General features: G+C 40.8%; 1 protein-coding gene across 1 annotated transcript; it reads left to right on the top strand.

The window, feature by feature from the left end:
- Positions 1–321: 321 nt before the first annotated feature.
- LOC106648272 lies at positions 322–14,850 on the top strand. The gene is made up of 5 exons (XM_014365025.2): positions 322–1,742; positions 11,211–11,570; positions 13,465–13,585; positions 13,667–13,839; positions 14,407–14,850. Exons 1-5 carry the CDS (start codon positions 1,640–1,642, stop codon positions 14,472–14,474), a joined length of 825 nt encoding a protein of 274 aa, XP_014220511.1. The 5' UTR covers positions 322–1,639; the 3' UTR covers positions 14,475–14,850.
- Positions 14,851–22,899: the final 8,049 nt, after the last annotated feature.

Raw genomic sequence — 22,899 nt, 5'->3', positions numbered from 1 at the left:
AGCTTACATGAAGCGCGAGCCCATTAATACAACCTCGTACGAGTACTCAAAATAAAATCGGTTTGTTTTCTCTTAGCCACGAGAAGCACAAGCATCATAAGCATAGTTCGCTAGCCTCGACGCAGAGAGCAGAGTGAACGGTGTACGAGCCGCGGCGGTCCAGGTGAGAGTGAGCCGCGCCGTCGCTTTGCGCAAGCTCGGAAATGAGGCGCACGGGGTTGCAAGCGCGAGTGGAGAGGGCTGAAAGCGGTGGCGCTTTAGCAGCCGCCGTAGAGATCGTGGCGAGCTTTTGGCCTCAGTGCTCGCCGAGGAGGCGCGCGCGGCACTGCTCGGCCGACTCCGAACATTCGTCGTTGAAGCACCGCTTCCTGTCTGTGCGCTACGTGTGATATGTCGCATTATCAAGCTGTTGCGTTCTTGTAGCACAAGCGTAATCGGGATAGTTGACATTATAGTATAGTACATTTAGCGCGGGTGCCATATTCGACTACACGAATCTTCGAGTTTCTTCAAACCCCAAATAACGAGGGAGCTTGTCACGAGAAAAAAAGGTCATTACAAAGTCATTCGTCAAGTAAGCTCGTGCCATGGAATGTGCAGTATTCGGACGAGTTAATTGACTTAGTTCACAAACCGCAACCTACTTGATGATCGCGTACGATGTAAAATTAACGCGATAGCTGGGTGAATAATTTTTCAGTGCAACAATTCACTTTTGTGTGAGAGCCATCGGTCGATACTACAATTTTGACAAGTAATTTTTCCGAAATTATTCAGTGTTTGTGAAATGTAAAGCCGGCAAAAATTTATCGACAAAACTATTCTCATCAAAATTAAGAGTGATCAAAAGTGAATTATTCGAGCGGTGTCATGTGCATAGAACTGCATGTAAAAGATCTGAATTAGATATAAAACGCTTCTTTTACCAAATCAATCAATTAATTGAGCAGTCTTTCATTGCGGCCATTCAGCCGGGCCGTTATACGCTTGGCAGATATATAGTTTCCGTTCTTGAAAGGCTTATTTCTATCAATGCGTGTTTACACTCTCTGCTTACTCGTTTCGACTGATTGTTCGAAAGCAGCATAAATCAACTGAAATCAGATGCACGGCGTGTCCCTTAAAATATCCGAGCTATCCGGCATAGTATCCGATAAATAAATAAAAAACTGTTTTAATATTTTCTTTTTGGGATGCTGTTTTAGCATTTCACGTGCACACTTGGATGTTAAATAACATTCGTATCGAATAAAAATAACTATCGTTTGATCACGGAATATAGTGAAAATAAATATTCGCTGACGCAACGAGTCGAGATAATAAGAATTTTGTTTTTAGTCAAGAGCAAGAGAAAGGAGAGAGAGAGAGAGAGGGAGAGATTGAGCGAGAGAGCACGTGCGGCGTTGAGCCATAAAAATAAAAAGCACACAAAAAGCCGAGCTACCCGCGTAAAAAAAAGTGGAACGAGATGAATATAAAATAACTGTGCGCTACGATGACGATTGCGAGGTCGAAAGCCATCGGCATCCGCAGCAGTCGCTAGTGGTGTTGTTGTTTGTTTGAGCGAAAAAGTCTTTATATACCTCTAAGCTTGCTCGCAGTGCTGTGCGCGAGAGACAGAGGAACGAGCATCCAGGCCATGAAAAGGACAGCCCCGCATCGAACAGTCAATATGCATAGACTTTTCAATGATTCAGCGCTATTATGCAGAGTGTTCCTGCTTACGCTGCTTCTCATCTCGGGTAAGTGACCCAAGCGGTATACATATTTTCTGTCAAAATCAACACATACACACACGCGCGGCCCCCAAGAATACTTCCCCCTTCCTTCCCTCGCTATCAGCGCCTTTGCCGCTACTGCCGCAATATAATGTCTTGGCGGCGTTTATGTTATGTTGACCTCACAAGCTCGATCGAGATTATGTGCACGCGCACAACAGCGTGTAATAAATGATCACTGGACTCGAGGTTTAAAAAATTCAGTAAGAAGGAAAATGTTGGTATCGATCCGCGTCGAGATTTGATTCGAATCTATAGGTCAGCCAAAGCGGGTCAACCACTCTGGATGATTCGAATGAATTTTGCGTTCCATCAAGTAATACCGATCCAACAATCATTAAATATTGCGTGTCCACACACGATGCTTTGCCACATGGTGCAACGATGAATGGACAGCTAGACTTTGAGAAATAAGTTTTCTAACAGAGTTTTAGTCATATAATCGCCTTTAGCTATTCCTTTTGATGTATAATTCTCTTTCGTTTAAGCTGCAAAGCTATGCGTGCAAAATAACTTTTCGTGATTTTCCTTGCCGCGTTCACTCGATCGCTCCCTTGAATATTAATGTACTTATGCACATGCTACAGTAGTAGTTCAGAGAGCATCGTTATCGTCGCTGTAATTATCATAAAGTAATGAGGGCTAAATACTTGCGATCAAGTTTGCCATCGCATTGTCAGGAAGAACTGAACGAATCAAATCTGTAGACTCCAAAAATAATTGAGGAATTGGCAACGATAGGCCGATTTCGTTAAAAGACATAAAGTTGTCTTCGTGTACAAGTGACGTTCGATCGAAAGACTTTGCACGTGTTACATACGAAAAAAGGCAGCTTTTGAAGCTATGGCACTTATCACATGTACAATTGCAAGTACTCCCATGACAATAAGCATCGCACTGTTATACTTAAAGATCGAGAGAGAACGAGCTAGCGCGAGAAAGAAATAGAGAAGAGAGAGAAGCAAAGGGTGGAAGAGAGAGGCAAAAGCTTAAAGATCCCGAGGGGACGTGTACTTAAAGACACAAGCTTGCACGAGGCGATGAGTCTACTCTGTCTCCTTGCTCGGCAGCTCGGAGCAGCGAGGAGCCATTTGCACGCCGATCCGAACGTACCATTCTCACTGATCTGCTCTGTCAGGTCGTGTCTTCTTCTTCTTCTCCTGAGGGATCAAAGTCTTGAGAAATGTTGTTGTTGTGCACACACACTCGGCTATAATCAAATGTATCGGAGCCACTTGGGCATCAGTTTGAACTATTAAAGTCTCGCTGCTGTAGGCGCTGTGCAAATCCGAAGCTCGGTGCAGTAGCAGTAGCAGCAGCAGCAACAACAACAACGCCGGTAACAAAGCTCTGCACGCATACTTATGTAGGTCATATAATATATAGAGAGAGAGGGAGTATGCATTGGTGAGCGCATCGAGCATCGCAGCAAGTAATCGCGTTTACCTGAGAGCTGCTTCGCCAAGTCTCTAGCGATGTGGTGTACTAGCTTGTATCGCATATTGCTACCACCGCCGCCTCCTTCGCCTGTGTGTGCTTGCAACTTGTGCACAAAATGGCTTGTATTTATGTATATAGGCTACGTATACACTGTTGTGCATGTATACATGCGTTATAGTCGTGCACTGATGATCGTGAAACCCCCGACCCCAACGGTTCACTCCGTTACGCTGCTAGACTCTTCTACCAGCCCATCAGCTTTCTCTCTCTATATACATACATACCAAGAGTACAACACTTACTTAGTGAATAGACGTTTTGCCTAAAGAGATTCGAGCTGTAAGCTCCCGTCAAAATATAATTACGACGCTGCTGGTTCGTGCACCATTATATATGTTACAGCTCTGATTACAAGTAATTCCCCTAATATTTTCATTCAATGGGGTTGAAAAATAAAACTTGTTTGTGCATTACTGCAACTAAGTTCGTTCGTATAATTTTAATGTTTCATTTAGTTTTATAAGGTTTCCAAATTATGTTTTAATCGTCCATTGATTTAGGTCAATAAAATATTCTCCTGTTTTTTTAGGATTGTTTTAATGAAATAATGGAAACATTTTTCACGTATATTGCGAAGATTTGTCAAATATTAAATTACTTCGCACAAGCTCCCGTTTAGGAGTACCGTTTCTCGTTTCGGTTTTAATCAATAGATGTTTTATAGTAGTACAAATTTGATAATTAGATATTTCCATAAGCTATATAAAACGAACAAAATCGTCAAATTCTTTATAGGTAACTTAATTTTTGCCATAAACTCGTCAGAGTATCAATGGAAAAATATCTTTCCGAGCATAGATATAAATATATGTATATGTAGTAAGTTACATCGGTACACATGGATGTGCATATCGTTCATACTGTAATATACGCGTGGCACAGATATAAGGCGTATTCATCACTCAGGTAAAGTTCTCATAAACCTCCTTCCACTCTATGCTGCTGCATATTATATTCGAAGGAAACGTTGTGTCGAAAGCGGCTTTGCTACTACATATTGCCATCTCGCTTTTGACAGTCGCGCACGTCCCTTATAAATTCATACACGCACATATACATATAGGTAGCCGGGAACAACCGAGAAGCCATGAATACATGAATAGCTATACATGCTCCCGCAGCTGGCACACGGGAGAATTATAAATTTCTATGGTCACGCGCGTTTAAACTGATAGTCTCGTGTCACACGGGATTCCCCGGCGACGCATGTAGCACAGCCACGGACCGGCGCTCGTATCATCGGAAGTTTGAGGTAACGCTCGTGGCACGTAGAAAGCTCCTGAAAAAATATACCGAGCTGTGTTTTCATACAAATAAGCTTCAAATGAAACGCAAAGCAGCGGCTCTTGAATGATAAATGCCGGCGGTATCCGAGTTAATTAAAAATAAGCCACGTACGAATGCTAGATTGACTGGCGAGGAAAAATAATGTAGAAAATGAACTCTACATTAATTTTTGAATTTACGATGTCATGTGACACTAACGCCTACACCTATAGACCTATTGTATCTTCGAACACGTGTTTTTTCAGCCTTCACTCGCAGGGAGCGAGCACACACGTATGTGGGTATAACGCACGCTTGTAAATTGACGTTGATAAATGAGCGTCAAGAACATGGAAGGGACACGCTGCGCCGCTGCCCTCGTGTAGACTCGAGTCTTTTCACGGACAGAAAATAAACATAAAAACATACGAGGTCAAAAAAACCGCAAGCTCTCTCGTATGTGGAAAATATACAATAGCAAAGATAATAATGATGATAATCCGGGGAATAAGAGTGCGCTATGTAATTTTCATTTGTTTTCTCACGCGTGTATATTCAGCTGAGGTGCTGCCGCTGAAACTGAGTGAAACTTAGTGCCTACGTCGTAGATCTTTGTTTGGCGAATGTTCGCCATAGCCACGAATCTTCATTAGCAATGTGTGCGAGTGCGTAAGTGTATGAGTGCGCGTTTTATACATGTATAGCTTTTCCATTACACGAGTGTGAAAGAGCTTTTGCGCTCCGATCCGACGAGCTTCGTGTGCGCGTGCCTTCGTGCACATTACAACGCATATACGTATATATTTAGATCGAATCCGCGTGGATGGGGTGAGTTGAGGGATACGAATAAGAAAAAGCAATAGGTAAACAAAGAGAGCTTCTTCGCCTGTACGGGTGTGTATGTATGTGTATACAATGATGTAAGACTGTTGGAGAGAAATTTTCCTCGCTACAAAAGCATTAACCCAGCAACATCGCCGCACGCAGATTTTCATGTATACATCTATGTAGATATATACATATACTTTATACCCGCTCGATGGCAGCAAAAGCAGCACTGGAATATCCGAGTTAATCTAGATAAGCAGCCCAATCTTATTGCCGTACACACCCGCCCTGATGCCGCCATTGCTGGCGCGCCTCATTCTTCGCATATACATGCTGCTGCTGCCGCCGTATACCTGTATATGGGGAGAATCACGATGGATATTCCTGTGCAACGCTCGAAAACAGTCGACCGCGCTCTCTTTTTCTCTTTACCACTAGCCATATCGAAAAAATTTCCATATTTTCGTATTATTTTTTGTGTAAAAACACCAGATCTTTCGATTTAGGCCAAATTTTAGAAAAGCTCTAGAATCATACAATATATAGCGTGTTATATCTCAAACTTGGAATTCCAAGGTTATGAAGGCAAATTTTTGTCATTCTGACCTCGTCGCCAAAAAGCTGAGGAAAATGAGTCTTTTTCGATAGATCATTTTCATTTTGAGACTAATATGAGATACGTATAACGTTTTGAAAAATGCGTGCTCTCGTGTTACAACCACTCTACGCCCTGAAGCATCTATCGTGATTCTCTCCATATATAGAGGTGCCTCGGTACACGCTCGCATTCCACTATATATCTGCTTTTAATGTACTGGGCTCTCCTACCCTCTCTCGGCTTACTAAGTCCTCTTTCGAGATAAAGCGAGATAGATCACGAGAGAGAGAGAGAGAGAGAGAGAGAGAGAGAAAGGAAGAGAGGGACAGAGAGAGAAGAGAGAGGTAAAGGGAGAAAAGAAAAGTTTTTGCGGTTTCGAGTAGCAAATCTTATACGCGGTTACAAATTGCGCCTTATAACCCAAAGTGGATCGACTTTTTATATACTTGTGTTGTATGTATAAGAAGAAAGAGAGAGAGAGAGAGAGAGAGAGAGCAATAGGTCGCGCCCACTAAGAATGGATTTAAAAGAACGAAAGGTGCTACTATTTCGCTCGAGAGGCTTCCAATTTCAAACTTTTCCAGCTTGCGTTCATATTTATTTTCATTTGATTAAGGTTTATGAACTGAGATTTGTGCATGGTTTAGTTCGTCAATTACGTTGACTTAACTTCATTAATCTCTCTGAATCGTATTTCCTTTTTTAAATTCAAAAATATTCACTTTTGCAAACTTTATTACTGTTCTTGGTTTATGTTTTAATATACTCAAGTATACTCATGTGCCAGGCTACGTCAAATAGAACGCATAACAAGGCATTTGCCGACATTAGTACAGAGGAATCGGGAAAAAGATATTATACATATGTATATAGAGAGAGAGGGAGAATAGGTACACGTGAAATGTCTTTGATCCTGTAAGCATTTAGTAATCAAACAGCCTCTCGACACTGAGAACGGCATACAAAGTCTTACCGCCAACACCACCCATGCACCTTAGTATAGAAAGACAAAGAAAGTATGAGAGTGACAGAGAAAGAAGCGAAGAAAACGAAAGGAGGAATGAGACTACAGAGGGTTGAAAAAACGACAACGTGACAAGGCTTGAAAGAGAGAGGCTTGCCAGTTACATGAATACCACTTGCCATGGGGGCTGTGTAAAATGCTTCTCTCTCTTTCTGTCGCTTTTTCTTCGGACATCGCGCTTTACACAGTGACTTGAATCGTTTTCTTGCGCGCTTCGAGCGCTCAGAAATGCGCGTTTACCAGTGAGACTTTCCATTATTCCATAGCATCGGGTCACTTTGAACACCTTCATGAAAATACCTTGAAAAATACTCTTTAGCGCCTCTAGCATTACTCTTTTATTTTTTGCCAAGTTAAACAAGTCCAAGATTTGTAACAGTACAATGGATTAAAATTTTATTTGTCACCTTGTGTCAAAAAATGATAAAATGTTCTTCGAAAAGTTCTTCAAAATAAAGCGAAATTTTCTGAAAAAAAATGAAATGAAGTTTCATTCGAGAAGCTACGAATTTATTTACACATTTTTCCCCGTGCAATTTTTTGTAGAAAATCTATTAAATGTAAAATATCATTTTTTGCCTTGAACATCATTTTGGTTATGCAGTACAATCATCGCAAGGAACGCATTTTTCCGGGGAATAAAACACGAACACTATACAATTGGACGAATTTACTGGAACGATATCTTCGTTTCCGAAAAAAAACGAAAAATTACCAAAGTATTCGAGCACTTGCAGCACGTGATTGTAGCGCAACGATAGCTGCCAGAATATAACGTTCGGTTATTTGCTACTCGTTGAAACTGTTCAGTCACGCAGCCTTGAGTTTGTGTATCATAAAAAACGTATATTCCATGCAGTTTGTTAAAATTTCCGTTACGTACATTCCAGTTCGCTCTCTCGTCTTGCTCTGCCTTATAGAACTTGTGCACTCTTCTTATAATACAGACGGTGTATATAGTGTTAGAAAAAAAGGCGCTACAAGCCTCTATTGCATACGAGTTCAAAGACGAGCAGGCGTCGGCCTATACAGAAAGAGAGAGAGAGAGAGAGAGAAAGAGAGCGAAAAAGAGCGCGAGAGCGCATTCGTGACATTTTTCACACGCCCTCGAGGTGTAACAAAAGTTCTCTTTTGCTGTATATATTTTATTCTAAGGGTTCAGTAGTACAGCCGTAGCAGTAGAGAGACTTCGTGCATTTGCGTCTCTCACCCTCTTATACACATTTTCTTTTTCTACAGCGAGCTTTTCTACCTTTGCACGCTGTGCAGCAGCCGCGCGCGAGCTTGCAGCGCGCGAGACTCGTGAGTTTCTCTGTATACCGTGTGTGTATGCATGCAGTGTGTACGTATGTCTGCAGCCGTATCAACGCGTTCGGGAGCTACGTGCACTACATGCACAGCTACGAGCGATGAAGAGGCTGCGGGCAGGAGGTGGGCACGTATAAGTTTAGTGTATACGATGACGGTGACGGCGGCGACTTTTCAAGGATCTCGTAGGTGTATTCCAGGCAAAACTCTCGTGCTCCTATCTTTTACCTCTGAAATTTTTGCACCCTTCTTTTCTCTTTTTCTTTCTTCCCCTCTCTCTCTCTCTCTCTCTTTCTCTCTCTCTCTCTCTCTCTCGGTCTGGGCCTTGAAGTTTTACCGACAATGAAAGAGAGCGAGAGACTCAAAAGCGTCGGAGTTGGGGAAGGTACTTGGCACATCATATACACACACGCACGCGAGCGGGCGGCGTTGCTCCAGCAAAGGGAAAGAGAGAATGAGAGAGTAGAATCGTTGCATGATGAAACCAAGACGTGCGCACGGAGCGCATCATTAAGTTCATTGTAGAGTCTCTTGTAAGTGCGTTTAGCTCTCTTACCTTCCTTCAAGTCCGAGCACGCACCGACAACCGAGCCTCTTGAGTAGTGAAAAAGCTTATGCATCAGCCACTGGCCCGGTACATACTCGTTATGATGCTTTTTTCCTAACTTGAAACTTTTTCCTATCAATAGTTTTTTTCCATTATAATTTATCGAGTGAAATATGATATGGTGATAGCAGCGGGCAAATAGTCTTAGTTGTTGATATACAAAAATGTGCTACATAAATTCATTCACGTAGTAGTTTACACATTTTTCTTTTACCCCTATGCTAACTGCTTGACTGTGATTCGGCATATTTGCCACAGGAGTATACAAAAACAAAATTGTTTATTTGCCCACGCATTTGCATTTGTTTTTTTCCATCTCTCATTTGCTCTGGAATATGTTAAAATCCCATACTCACACCATAATCAGAACAAACAAGTTCAATGCATAAGGGTCAGAAGTATGAAGGTGTATTACTCAAACCCATCGGCATTCATATAGTGAAACTCTGCACAAAAGTCGAAAAAATAAAGGTGTATTGCTTAAACCCATCGGCATTCATGTAGTGAAACTCTACTGATCACTACTGTTGCTCTTGATAATTTCAAAAAATAAAATTATTTAAGTGGTGCATGCCACGAGCGATAGTATATGGAGGTCCTCGATGTGCAATTGTGTTGAAAAAAAGAAAAAGTGAGGAAGAGGGACGCAAAATGAAAAAAGCTCTGGAAAAGAGGCGTGTGCAACTTGGACAAAAGGTAAAAAACAAGAACGCGAGAAGCTTAACCGTAATGCTGATTCACGTACGAGACCACTACAGGCGGCAGTGGCAGCAGTAGCAGCAGCAGTGGCAGCCCAGCTCGATGTATAGGGAAGCTTTTTAATAGCTTCATTTGGAGGATTATTGATCGTCACCTCGCCCTCTCTTGCCTCTTTCTCTTTCCTCTCACAGCTTAGCACTGGCAGTGCAATGGACTCGTATATACCTTATCCCTTCGACTACGCTCACCGGTGCGTCTAGCGTGTGTGCGGGGTTTTTAAGTGTACAGGCTCTGACGCACACGCCATCGCGCGATCGTAAAGCTGCCTTCAGCGTTCACCACGCTTATTAAGGTCGACTTGCATCCAACACAACTATATATATTCGTCTCTCCTCTCTTTCTCCCTCCCTTTTTCTCAGTCTTATATGAATATAAACGTTTCGCGTGTCTAGCGTGAGTCTTTTATTTGTCGCTATATTGTATGAAACTACACATACACACATACACACACACATACTCACTTCGACTTCATTATTATATCGCTAAACTGGCCACGTGCTAGTATAGGTGCTCTGCATACTGCATACATACTTCTTTTTTTTCTGCAAGAAAAGCTCCCGGCAGCAGCGATGGAGCTAGTTGTAAGGCTTGATTTGCATGGCGTAGAAAAGTATATAAAAGACTGTATATTCTGATAATCGATCGTTTCTCGCTGCTCCGTCGAATTACTTTATGGCGCGAGCTTGAGTTATAACTCGCTACGCGACGTCTCCAACGACGACTACGGCGAAGGTGCTGAATTGGAAATTCTCGATTCTACGTGTTTGTGTGCCTACGCGTATGCGCGAGTGTGTACGTACGATGATCGATTGCTCGATAACTGAATGGAAAATGAGATTCATTATCGTGTTCATCCATCACCGAGTAGTTTAAATACATTATACGGCTGCATCGCTCTTCCCCTACACAGCTTCTCCTTACGCCTGATCCGCATCGATAAAAGCTTTGGTAATTACAGATGGCAGCCGAGTTTCCGAAAAACTCACGCTAACGTGAATTGAAAAAATTACATTATTCCTTCGAATTCCGCCGTTAAGCACGTAGATTCTATGCATTCGTACGCAGCTAATACATCGATTATACGATAGGGCAAAGTCCATCGGGTGCAATATGCTACAAATAATGCATTCAAATGGATTTCTCGCATCTGCAAATCAAATGAGGCCTGCAGCAGTGGTTCGGGCCACGCACCGCACTGCAGGATTAATCGACCTAGCACGACTCGAGCGTTCTCACGGTGGCCGTGCCCTATATTTACATACATATCCCCTTATTCATGCGAGCGCGCGCATACACACGTACAGACGACAACAAAGTCCTTAGCTCCTTGCTGCGCAACTCATCCCTCATCGAAGCGTTTCCCTTGGCGTGTATAGTCCGGATCTAAAACTTTCATAATATATAATACTCCCTGAGTACGTACAACTTCCACACTCACTTATACATACATGCATACTGGCAATATATGCTCGCAGCAAGTATAGTTTCGCTTAACTCGATGCTTTGCTCATGCCGTCCGTTGTTGACTGTTTTGTATTGCAGAAGTCATATCCATCAGTATAACAAAGGTGGACATACCGTACGTGGTGAGGGCGGGCAGCCCCGATCCGGTCGTGCTCGACTGCAATTACGATTTGGGCAATTCCAAGACTCAGGGCCTCGTGATCAAGTGGTTCGTCAATCAAGACGTTCTCTACCAGTGGATACACGGCAAAAATCCTGCGGGCTCGGACGAGTTTCAGAAGTACATCGACGCCTCGTACCGGGCGAGCAACGACACGCGCAGCGAGTACCGTGCCGTGAAGCTGGTCAGACCCGGCCACGAGCTCAGCGGCAACATCAAGTGCATCATATCAACGATTTTCGACGAGGTCGAAGCCGTCAGGAAGATGCTCGTTTATTGTAAGTCATATGCATACGTATTCTACTCGTTGTGTTGCAAGCTGTGTCCGATTTAACAATTCGAAACGTTTTCTGCGCATTATGCAACGTCGAATTCTCTCTTGTATGCAAATTAACTTCTTTGGCGCGTAGCCGCTTGTTGTGTTTCGCGAGCGTTTACCTCGAATTAATGCGCTTAGCTCCGATACACGCGCACTGCATATATGCACTGCAGTGGTGTATATACAACGTACACGTGTGCTATGCCGGCGTTATATATACTTGAACAATCTTGATTGGATTATTTGTCGTATCGATCGTTGGCTCGACGCAGCGCGTATAGAGTCGTGCGAGTCTTCGTGCGACCCGTGCGTGTTTATGTCTACACCTTCGCATATATACGGAATATCGTCTTACGCGCGAAGCTCCGAGAAGTTTGCCCGCATGTACGAATATACAAGTGGTGGAGGTCCGCAGCACTAATTTCATCAACGTTTTAGCTGCTCGTGCTGGACTGACTCGACTTCAAACTCTGCTATTTGCTTAAAATCGATACGTGATGCTCATTATACTGCTAGAGCTAATGATTTTTATTCATGTTTACATTGTATAAAAACGCGGTGAACTAATTAAATTCGAAACACTGTAGCGCGTAGTTTACGTGACGCAAAGTCAGTTGCAAAGCTTCTATAAATGTAATTGAGTTTTTTTTGTCAGCCAGAGGCTCGAGAGTGACAATCAAGATGAAAAAACTAGCTCGATATTCCCCATTAAATAAGACGGGTGACAAGTTAATTAAAAAAAAAAATTTGCATCACCGAACAAAAAAAAATATGCCCGAGCGAGTAGCCATTATGTATGGAGCCGAGACGTAGTACGAGCTTTCTAAAAATGAAGTTAATTTGCAAGTTGAGTAGAAATTTAAAATGCCTATTATCATGGAAAAAAGCGAAACAAAGCGGAGATAAAAATGCTATTCCGAATCCCTTTTACGCGTTTTAATAGTGTATCGATCAATCTGAGCTTGCGCTCCTCTAGCTATACACACTCCTGTGTACATCGCACAGGAGAGTATATGGGAGCATTTTCTTGTTAGCGAATTCTATTCACACATTGGTCATAATAATGGAACTCAAATTCTATTATAGGATCGAATGCGTGCGTGGCTGCGCGCGGCTTGTATGTATGGCCGCTCCTTTTGCGAACCGACCGCGTTCGTGCGATGCAAGCGCGAATACAACGTGTATAATAGCTCCGACCGCAGCTGACAGATTGTGTGGTCGAGTCCGAGCTGCAAAGACAACAAAAAATTAACTCATCCATCGCTTTCAGACCGCGCAATACCAAACAAATATATAAAACACACAATGATATAGTGCCTAAGCATTGTCAGGCTTGAATAACTTGCCTTTTTTGTTCATCGGAAAAGAAAAAAATGTCGCGTTTCACGATGAATGAAAATACGAAACTTGCAGAAATAATTCCATAAAGCTCACGTAAACGTATGAAATACACGTACGTATATAAGGCAAAGCACGAGAAAATACGCGCGCATGCTCATGAATAAATCACTTGAAAGTATACGTACACGGAGAAATATAGTGTACTTAACAACTGTATAAAAGCAGCGAGACTCACGTTTATGCGCCTAGCTTTCGGGGGGAAAATCTCCGAAACGCGAACACGAGATTTTCAATTTGTGTATAGGCTGCGAATCTTAAGTATCACATGAATATTGCTGTGCCGCTACGACGAAAAGCTTCGTGAGCAGTGCAGCTCACAAAGAATAGCTCTGTTGATACACGTTTTTCTGACTCATTGCGCCTAATTTTGCAAAATTCATTATGAACTAAACTTCTGCAAGAGAGAAGCCAGAAAGAGATTAAGAAAATTGAAATGTTTAATTTTTTTCCAGCACCTGAAAAAGTTTTGAGGATACATCAACCTATGATGAACGAGACGACAAATCGACTCATAGTTAGTTGTAGCGCCGAAGATCTGTTCCCAAAACCCAGAATCATTATTTATTGGAACAGGTAAGCTTTTATTTTTTTTCGTCCACTTTTATTATACGCGACGTGGTGTAAACTAAATGAACGTATTTTTTACAACCGTAGGAAACCAATAAAGTACCAAGAGCAAAGATATAAAAATAAAACAGATGGTCGGTACAGTGCAGAAGCTGTCGGCGTTCTGGAAGCTGACAAAGTCAAGCTACCGGCCCTTTTTCGATGTGAAGTATCAATACCCGAGGCTAATTATACGTCTTTTCAAGAATACGTTTATAACGGTAATTAAAAAATCAATATTATTTTGAAACACATCGCGGGAAGAGGTTGTCATCTACCCAATATTTGTTTTGCTTTCGTAAAAAATTTTGTTGTGCCAACTCTGGTCTAGTTAAATTTTTTTATCATCTCTTTTTTTCTACCGACTTTGAAAACGCCCAAAAGTTGTTCGGTATAAACGTAAAAAATTAAGCTTTACGAGTGAGCTCGAAGGAAAGTTTTGAAGTTTTTGCGTCATATAACACGCACTAATTAATTAGAGTAGCCTTTGAAAAAAGTTTCACATTTTGCGCGAAATGGCATGTTATACCACCAGGCTTACCTTCAAAATGTAAGCCCATCCAACACACCATTAACCACAATGACGATACAGTAGCCCTGGGGAAATTAGGATTCTCCGTGTGTTCTATCCCTGCCGAAGACAAAAGTCGAGAAAGCCAAAAGTTTTCATACCCTAATTTTGAGAGTTAACGTTGCACATTTTTAACTGTGTACATAATTGAAATATATATATATTTCAAGAATTAAATTTTTGAAAAAGAAAATAATAATTTACTTAATTATTACAGGCAGCAACGTTCCCCAATTTTCATTACTAATTCTTGCTATGAATTTCCTCGCATTCAAAAAGTACTAGTGGGGACAAGAATACTTTACAACAATATGTCCAAGTGCCTAACCGAGGAGAATATAAATATATATGTGTATGTGGACGAAACCTAAAAATGATACAGAAATGAAACAGAACTTTTATTATTGTTCATAAGGACAGGTAAAATAAATCGATTAAAAAAAATACGAGTTATACAAGTTCAAGCTGTTGCCAACTTGTGTTTTTAATAAATGTTAATTAAGGTCTAAATGGAGAACGTATAATATGTGTGTAAATGTTTTATAAAAAAAGTTTAGGTAATTAATACTCGCGATACGAGTCTGTGTATAATACGTTGTATATAAGTGATTGTTTTAAAACCAGTATATGACATTACGTTATTTAATTTACAAACGTCGAACAAGCAACTTTAATATGAGTTGAAAAGTTGATTCAACAGTCATACATTTTTATTGTAAACTACTGTAAATATAAAGTTTTTTGTTTGAGTATGACATTAGTTGTTGTTTGATGATGATACTAATTCTTTTATAATTTAAAATAATAATTTTGTTATTAAAAAAATAATTGAAAATAACTTAATGAATTTTTATTAAAAAAAGATGTATGTATATTTACAAAAAATCATTTTATCAGAGTTAAAATAAATTTATCACGTAACATGAAATCCTTTTTTTATTGAAAAATCCATTTCAAATATAAATGTCTTATAAATTTTTTTTTTATTACTGTCCCTTATCAATTCTGACGTATAATAATAATCATTTGCCCAGAGAAGTCTATTTATTTCGAGATGGAAGAAGCATGAGTCTGATTGTATGCAACAATCATGCAGCTCTGTAAAGAGATACATCATGTCTTCAGGGGAAACAACACAAAGTTTTGGTGAGAATATATACAATTTTTAATTTCTTTATTTTTTAAAATAAAAAATAGCATGGAATCAATTTTAATTTCATTCTCAAGAAAATTTGTTTCCTTTTAGATTTATTTTGTTTATTTGAAATTTAAAAATTGTTTATTGAACTACAAGTACATATTCATTTCTTACAAAATATTTTGCTGTTTTCATTATTACTTGGATTATTTTCAAACCTTTTTTTAAATTCTGCGTAATTTATTTTAAAACACTATATTTATTAATATAGACTTCTATGATGTTTAATTCTTATATCTTATAGGTACAAAACATACTCTTTGGTTAAAGTTTTTTGAAACATTATTCAATTTTTTTTTAAAATTCTTTCTCCATTTCTCCATTACAATTTTCAATACTCAAAAACTTTGATTTTTCACTGTGATTCAACTGTTTGTTAAGTTTTTCTGTATATTTTGAAGTTTCATGGTTTTTTTCTGTTACGTTTTTTGGAGATTCATGTTGTTCCACAACATTTCCATTCGTCGTAAGATTCACGGCGAGTCAATACAGAAAAAGTACTCAGTTTTTACACAATTCTTTCTGTCATCAAAAGTTAAGTCTCTAATTTGGGCGAAGTAATCAAAACTATTGTTTACTCTACTTCAACTGTAGTTTATAATTTAATGCATCATTTATGAAGTCTAAATGGTTCATTTTCCTCGAGTGATTGTAGAGCAAAAATGATGTTTTTTATAAGTCGAAATCACTTATTTCATATAATTATAAGGTTTTCCACTAATTTTTATAATTTTACAAATCTTGATCGGCTTTTTGGCACTAGAAATTAAATCAAATCAAGGTTCCACGCCTAAAAATGGATCAGGATGGTACGATATGCAAAAAAAATATTTGTTACTTATTTTTTATCTCAACTGTTGCTTAGTTTTGGCACTTGAAGATTTTGTAATATCATACCATCATATTTTTAGAGGGATCGCATTAAACACAGTAGATAAAATATAATAAATGAACTGATTTGTGAATCCTTAAAAGAAAGTAAAAATATCATTAGGCCTTTAGCTCAAAAATGTTAGTTTAATGGGACTCAATGATACTTTTATGAAAATAACATAGTAGTTTTAATATATCTAAAATTCAAAATTTAATTTATTTTTTATATTTGATTTCGTAATGTTATTAAACAAAGATTAATACGAGAGGAAAAAGCTTTGAAGCGCAAAATATTCGCTCTCAAAAAATTCGTATTTCAGCTGAGCAAATAATATGCTTATGTGGCTCGAATCTAATTTTATTACTGAGACTCTATTCTACTGCAAGTTATGATAAATTATTCAATGAACGATTTTGATTTTAATCCCAGCTCTCGCTGCTATGCAATATTCTCGTATTTTATAACAATAAATCAATCACTTTCTAAAAGTAATAAAACTCGTTCGTAGTGCATGCCAGAATTTTTTTCGTTGCTTTATTCAGATGATGACAAAATGTGTCTTCGATTTGTGACAAATGACACCTTGACGTTTACTCTTAAAATCAATTTTATTGCGTCAGCTATCTAAAGGCTCAATAAATAAAAATGCCTTTGAGAAACGTATATTACAGTTCAAGCAAGGTATTAATTATAGAAAAAATTATTTTTCACCAAAGAATGCATTAGTTGAAATTCACATACGAATTTAGTGGTAAATCAGCCACTTGAATTTTTATTCCTAACATAAGTTACTTGCGAATCTAAGCTCGAATGTAAGTCTCGAAAATTCTCCTTGTCACAATACTTCTCGCGCTCATGGCTTTTGCCATCGCTTACGCAAGCCCGGAGGGTTTGAAAGTAATGCTCCAAGGCGTATACCTCCCGTTGATTACGAACAAATGCGCGCACACCTATATAATTGCGAGGTGTGGAATATAACTGTCTTTTAATACTCAATTGTACAGAATTGATGAACAAAACTTGACTTAATTATTTTAGTTTCTTTTTTGCCCTCTGATTGAAAATACAATTTAATTTCGAAGTACGTATTTTACTCGATCGCTATTTCAGTGCGTTCGATCGCGAATATAATTGCGGCTCGGTGCAAGCGTGCTCGGTCACATTAGAATCAATTACTACGCGAAATACAACTGGCTTGTCTATCGAACAGGAGAAAAGACACGTATACACAATTTTCTTTTTAAAAAGCTCGATGATTTTATAATGACCTTTATGATGAGAACTACTTTCCCTTGTGCAGCAACGCACAGATTCGAGATTAATATAGCCAAGTTTTTTTACTATCGAGGGACGGCTTTCTGGCTTGAGAATTATCATGCGAGCAGGTCTGAACTGAAAGTAACTTTCGCAGATGTACGTTTAAAAATTGGGCAAATAATTTATAAATGATTGCTACAGTTCTGCGCAAAGTCAGTACTTTTCGGCTTAAATATTCCAAAAATTCATATTTATCGGAATGTTTAAAAAAGTTGCGAATGAATTGAAATGTAACAAGTACGAGCATAAAGTTGAAAAGTACCAGAGGTGCATCGTGAAACGAATAACGAGTTAGTCATTGCTGAAAGGAGTTGGAGCTGTACTCGACAATAGCATTTTAAAATGATTATCCGAGGAAGTGAAGCATTAATATAATATATATAACAGTGTCAGAGATACGTGTACTCGAGCTGCGAAGCGACATACATCTCTTAGACCCGGACGATGCAACAACAACAGCAACAACAAACGGCAAACTTTCCGCTCACGCGACGAGCAAACGATTCCGCCGGCCGACGTCGCATACGTAGTCTCTCCGCGTATACGATATGTACAACGCGGAATTGTGCATCGGTCGGTGCATTGCCATACATAATACGAGCTTGGCAAAGCGTATAGGTATGTACGTGCGCTGCTGCGAGCTTGTTTCGATTCCGTTTGCGCGTTATAATGTGTATAGCACTCGTGCGCGTGTGTGTGTGTGCTCTTTGCATCGTCCCTGCAGGGCTGCGTATACACGCGGTGACGCTGACGCGCTCGTGGCGACTTGGTCTTCGAGCTCGATACCCGAGGCTGCACTCACGGCCGCACATATTTTATATACACGTATGAAGCTGCGACGCGTGTATGTGTGCCCGCGTGCGTACACATAGTCGTCGAGCGCAAATTAATTTACGTCCGCGTGCGGTATAAGCTGCGCAGAGCTGGAACAGTCAATGTTTAACCCGCGTACGTGCATGTGTGGCCGTGCAACGGTGTACGTGCGACCCGTGTGCATGTATGTGTGTGTGTGTGTGTGTGTGGCGCAGTTCGAGGGGTGCTTGCCAAAGGCGCGAGATAGCGAAACGGGAGCGCGACGGAATTAATGCTATACGGCGCGATAGACATCGCGACACTGCACCACTACCGTCGCTTCGACTATATAAACTGCGCGCCTCGCTTTATCTGCTTTTCTCTCTCTCTCTCTCTCTCTCTCTCTCTCTCTGCCTTTCCCTTCCATCGTACCTGCATGTGCATATAGAACTGTATATGTGTCCCTTAACCCGTTCGATGATGCATGTGTAGCGCATATACATACATCGGCCCCCGCACACATACGCGCATCTATACACACGCACATCGCGGCTTTGATCCTTTTGATGCATTGCGTTAATGCGATGAGGTGAAACTCTATAGCGCACTGGAGGCGTGGCCCGCGAATGCTTATCAGTCGACGAAAAACAGGCCGTGACTACAGCCTGAGCAGGAAATTGATTTTCATCCTACTGCCAGCGAATCGAACGTAAAATTGCTCAAGATGGGGGAGGGCTGACTGTGTAAATAGACCAGAGACCTGGCCATCACTTATTGACACTTGTGGCTTTTACTTTACTCCAATATGTTTATGTTTACTCCAATCACGCTTACAGACTCGCTTTATTAATGGTTAAAGTTTCTAATGAATTGTATCGAGCGAAGAAAAGCAATCTAGATGCAAAGCCTGCTAATTAAGATCTTGCGATCGACTGTATACCATAAATTGAAACTTATTTTCGTGCGATGCGTTTAAAAGTGCAATTTCGAATGATATAGGAAAATTGAATTCTTAGCCGAGGTATTTTTAATAGAAGCGCAGACTCGCAAATGTATATGCGATATTGAAAGGAAAGAAGCAGGAGCAATGCTTCAAGTTAAACGTGCATATAAAACGCCGATTGAAAAGAAAAGGCAAGGTTAGTATGTATTTGCGCGCACGTGTATGAAAAACACGAGTTGCCGACGAGTACAATATGTATCGTGAATGCTCGCATGCACATATACTCATTCCGCGGAGAGCATCCCAAAACTAGGTCACGCGTTTACGTCTTGATGCGAACGTGTATTTTGTATGTATGTATAAACACAAGACACAAACGAGTATTTGCGAGTATGGATGTATAGGAAAATCGAAAGTTGCTTTATTTAATTTTCCGCTTCAAAGAAAGAGAGAAAGAGAGAGAGAGAGAGAGAGAGGGAGAGAAAGATTGAGCGAGAAAAAGAGAGAAACAGCTAACCGGTGTACGTTCGCTCGCGTACTGCAGCAAAAAAGTTTTCAGTTCAAAACTATAAGCTGTAGGTGTATAAGATAGCGAATAGCAGCAACAGCAGTATCAGAAGCAGCTAGCGTACGGCTTTGCTCTAACACGAAACAGCTTTCAGCGACTATTGGCTTGCACCCCTGACTCCCCGAGCAGACGCCCCTGACGCTTCCTTTTCTCATCCTTCGCATCTCTCGCGCTTAAGCAGACTCGACAAAAGCTCCGCGTGACTACTACGTGTATACGTATATACGTATACGGCATTTATAGAATCTGCGCGTGTATGTGTGTATGTGACTGCGTTTGTAAAGATGAAAATGTTTCGCACGTAAGATTATGGATGTTACGAGCTGCGAAGACGCGAGAAAGCACAGCTGCTTCGTGCAACTCACGAACTTGCGATGCCGCCTTCCACGCCTGTGTGTGCGAGGCAGGCTGTTAGTGAACCTGCTACTAACTCCCTAAAGTAACGATTCATCCTTGCGCATAGACGTGACACCGTGTTGCAAAGTACGTCTTTAAGATTTATGGTCGCCGATACAGATTTTAGGCGACTCCTTGCTGTAAGCGCGTGATACTGTGAACTATTGATGCACACCCCTTAGCTGTGACATTATCACAGCAGTCAAGGCGATTCCTATCTCTGGCCTTTCATCGTGCGTGAGCGCGTACTTTTTTCGACCAATTTTCACGCTCAATAAAACAAATTGTCACGTACGAAAATACACATAAACGTAAAAAAGTTATAATAAAAATTTTAATCTTAAAAGCAGATATGCATAGAAGAGCAAAGTAGTACGCTGCAACGAGAGAGTTGGAAAAAAAGTAAACAAAAGCTCGCTATACTAGTTGATCTTACCACTTCAATTTGACTTACGCTCGCAGTTCCACGTAATTTTCTGTCGAATTTAACGCCTTTCTTGCCCTGCAAAAGTGTACAGAGAAAGAGAGAGAGAAAGAAGAAAAAATGAAGCGCGAAAGCGTAGGAAGAAACAGAAGAAGGCAAAAAAGGCAACGGGTGCACTTTGCTAACAGGCCAAGAGAAAAACAAAGAGCCGGGCTAAAAGAAAAAAGAAAAGAAGAACAGGAAGAATAAGAAAATGATGAGAAAATACGACGTTGCATGGCAATGGGGTGTGAGAAAGTAGTACTATGCCGTTTGTTGTGTCTTGCGTTCGCGACAGTGTATGTGTGTACGTGTGTACACAAACACGCCCCGTGGCTCTAGCACGCCCAGGTGGACTTGGCTAAAAGTGAGAATAAGAGTGGTATTCGCGAGCGTCCGCCTGGCTAAAACTTGGCTTTATTCGAGTGTGGTGGTGGCCGCGTCATCAAGGCGACAAACTAAACTACAACGGGCGCGACAGAAAGAGAATAACTTTTCACGCCTACAGCACTTTTATCCGAGCTTTTGAAAGCTCGAGCTGGCGCTGCTGCAGCTAAGTGCGTACATGCCTCCGAGACGTTTTATTAGAAACACGCCGAGCTGCTTCGGAAATAATCGCTCGCTCCCTTCACTTTACATATATATTCTCTCCTGTATACATGTACATATATTTTGGTTTATTAAATTCACCACTGCCGTTGTTACTATATTATGCGCTTGCGTGTGGTTGTGTGCGTGCGTGCATGCGTGCAAGCGTGTATGTGTGTGGGTGTGCGGGCTGATAAACTTTGGCTGCTTGCTACGATGCAGGCTACGCTCGCTAATATGCTCACATTATATACACCCCCTCGCACAGTCTGTGCCTGAGAGAGAGAAAACGAGAGTTCATTTTCGAGTTTTGAACTTGAAGCTAAGGTTAGCGTAAGTTGTTTATCGGAAAACTTGAAAAATTTAATTTCCGCTTATATCGTTGATCAAAAGAGCTTGGGACGCGCGCGCGCGTGCAGCGAGAGACTCAAGAAAACTTGCGAATTATCGATAATTCGCTTGTGCCGCGCCTCTGTATACGCCCTTTTCATTCGTTTTTCTCTTTTCCAAGCCGCGATCACAAAGTAGAAAAGTCGAAACGTTTGCACGTGATTAATTGCAAAACGAGACCGAGTCGCCGTGACGTAATACGCGCCTACAATTCCTTGTGCATCGCGGTTTCTGTTGCAGTACTAATTCAAGGAAATATATACACTTGAAAGATATTTCCAAGACTTCGCTGGTAATGTATAATAATAACAGTGCACTTCATTTTCGAAGTTACAAGAGAGAAAGTTCGCCCGTGAACGTTATACAAATGAACTTCTCTAATATCAAGAATATATAGTTTAAGAGCTTCGAGTCTCTTAGTTTTACTTTTATGCTCGTGTATTATACATCTATATATATATACACGTATATAAATACCTCGTGCTGATACTCATTATTTCTGAGTATATATTATTATATCTCGGTCTATCTTCGCGCGCAGTTTTAACGACAGCAAATATTTTACGCTACATTTAATATGAATTTAGCTGGATATAAGTACCGCTACACGCAGCGCAGCGAAAATTCCTGAAAATGTTCTGCATTCTTAAAAACGAATCTGCGGTACGACGACTCGAGCACGATGAACAACTCGACGGGAATATTTGAGAAATGTCGTCGAGTCATTGTTTAACAGATCGATCCTTGTTATCAATTTCCGAGCCCACAAGTTCACGTAAAAATAATATCTGGCGACAAGCGGGCCGTGCCAAACGCTTGCGCGCGCCGAGACCAAAGCAACGACAAACAACGACGAGTTGCCCGAGGCAATATAGTTGCAAACTCGCCTGTGTTGTGCTGTAGGCAGGCTGGCTTCGGAGCGAGCTGCTCTCTCGTTTGATTTCTTAGAAACTCCGGAATTTATCTTTTCACCGCTCCACTTATGCGAGCTAGCTGCTGCTGTAGTGTACCGGCGTGCTCGCCTCGCGACTTGCTCGAGAAGTACAACTGTAGCTGTTTTAGCAGAAGCGCCTAGCAAGAGAGAGAGAGAGAGAGAGAGAGCTAGAAAACGAGACGGTTGCCCATAGGTGATGCTCTCCTCGAAGAACAACTCAATCCTACATCGGGCGTTTGACGTTTTC

Source organism: Trichogramma pretiosum, unplaced genomic scaffold (assembly GCF_000599845.2).
Source record: "Trichogramma pretiosum strain Unisexual culture from Peru unplaced genomic scaffold, Tpre_2.0 scaffold48, whole genome shotgun sequence".
In the NCBI taxonomy this organism is placed as follows: domain Eukaryota; kingdom Metazoa; phylum Arthropoda; class Insecta; order Hymenoptera; family Trichogrammatidae; genus Trichogramma; species Trichogramma pretiosum.
This window is presented reverse-complemented; position numbering and strand designations above follow the sequence as displayed.

What these genes read in the sequence shown, in the direction of transcription:
- LOC106648272 (XM_014365025.2), top strand. Translation starts at nt 1,640, where the DNA reads ATGAAAAGGACAGCCCCGCATCGAACAGTCAATATGCATAGACTTTTC. An exon ending in TACGCTGCTTCTCATCTCGG is followed by an intron (nt 1,743 to 11,210) that starts GTAAGTGACCCA and finishes TTTGTATTGCAG; the next exon opens with AAGTCATATCCATCAGTATA. An exon ending in CAGGAAGATGCTCGTTTATT is followed by an intron (nt 11,571 to 13,464) that starts GTAAGTCATATG and finishes ATTTTTTTCCAG; the next exon opens with CACCTGAAAAAGTTTTGAGG.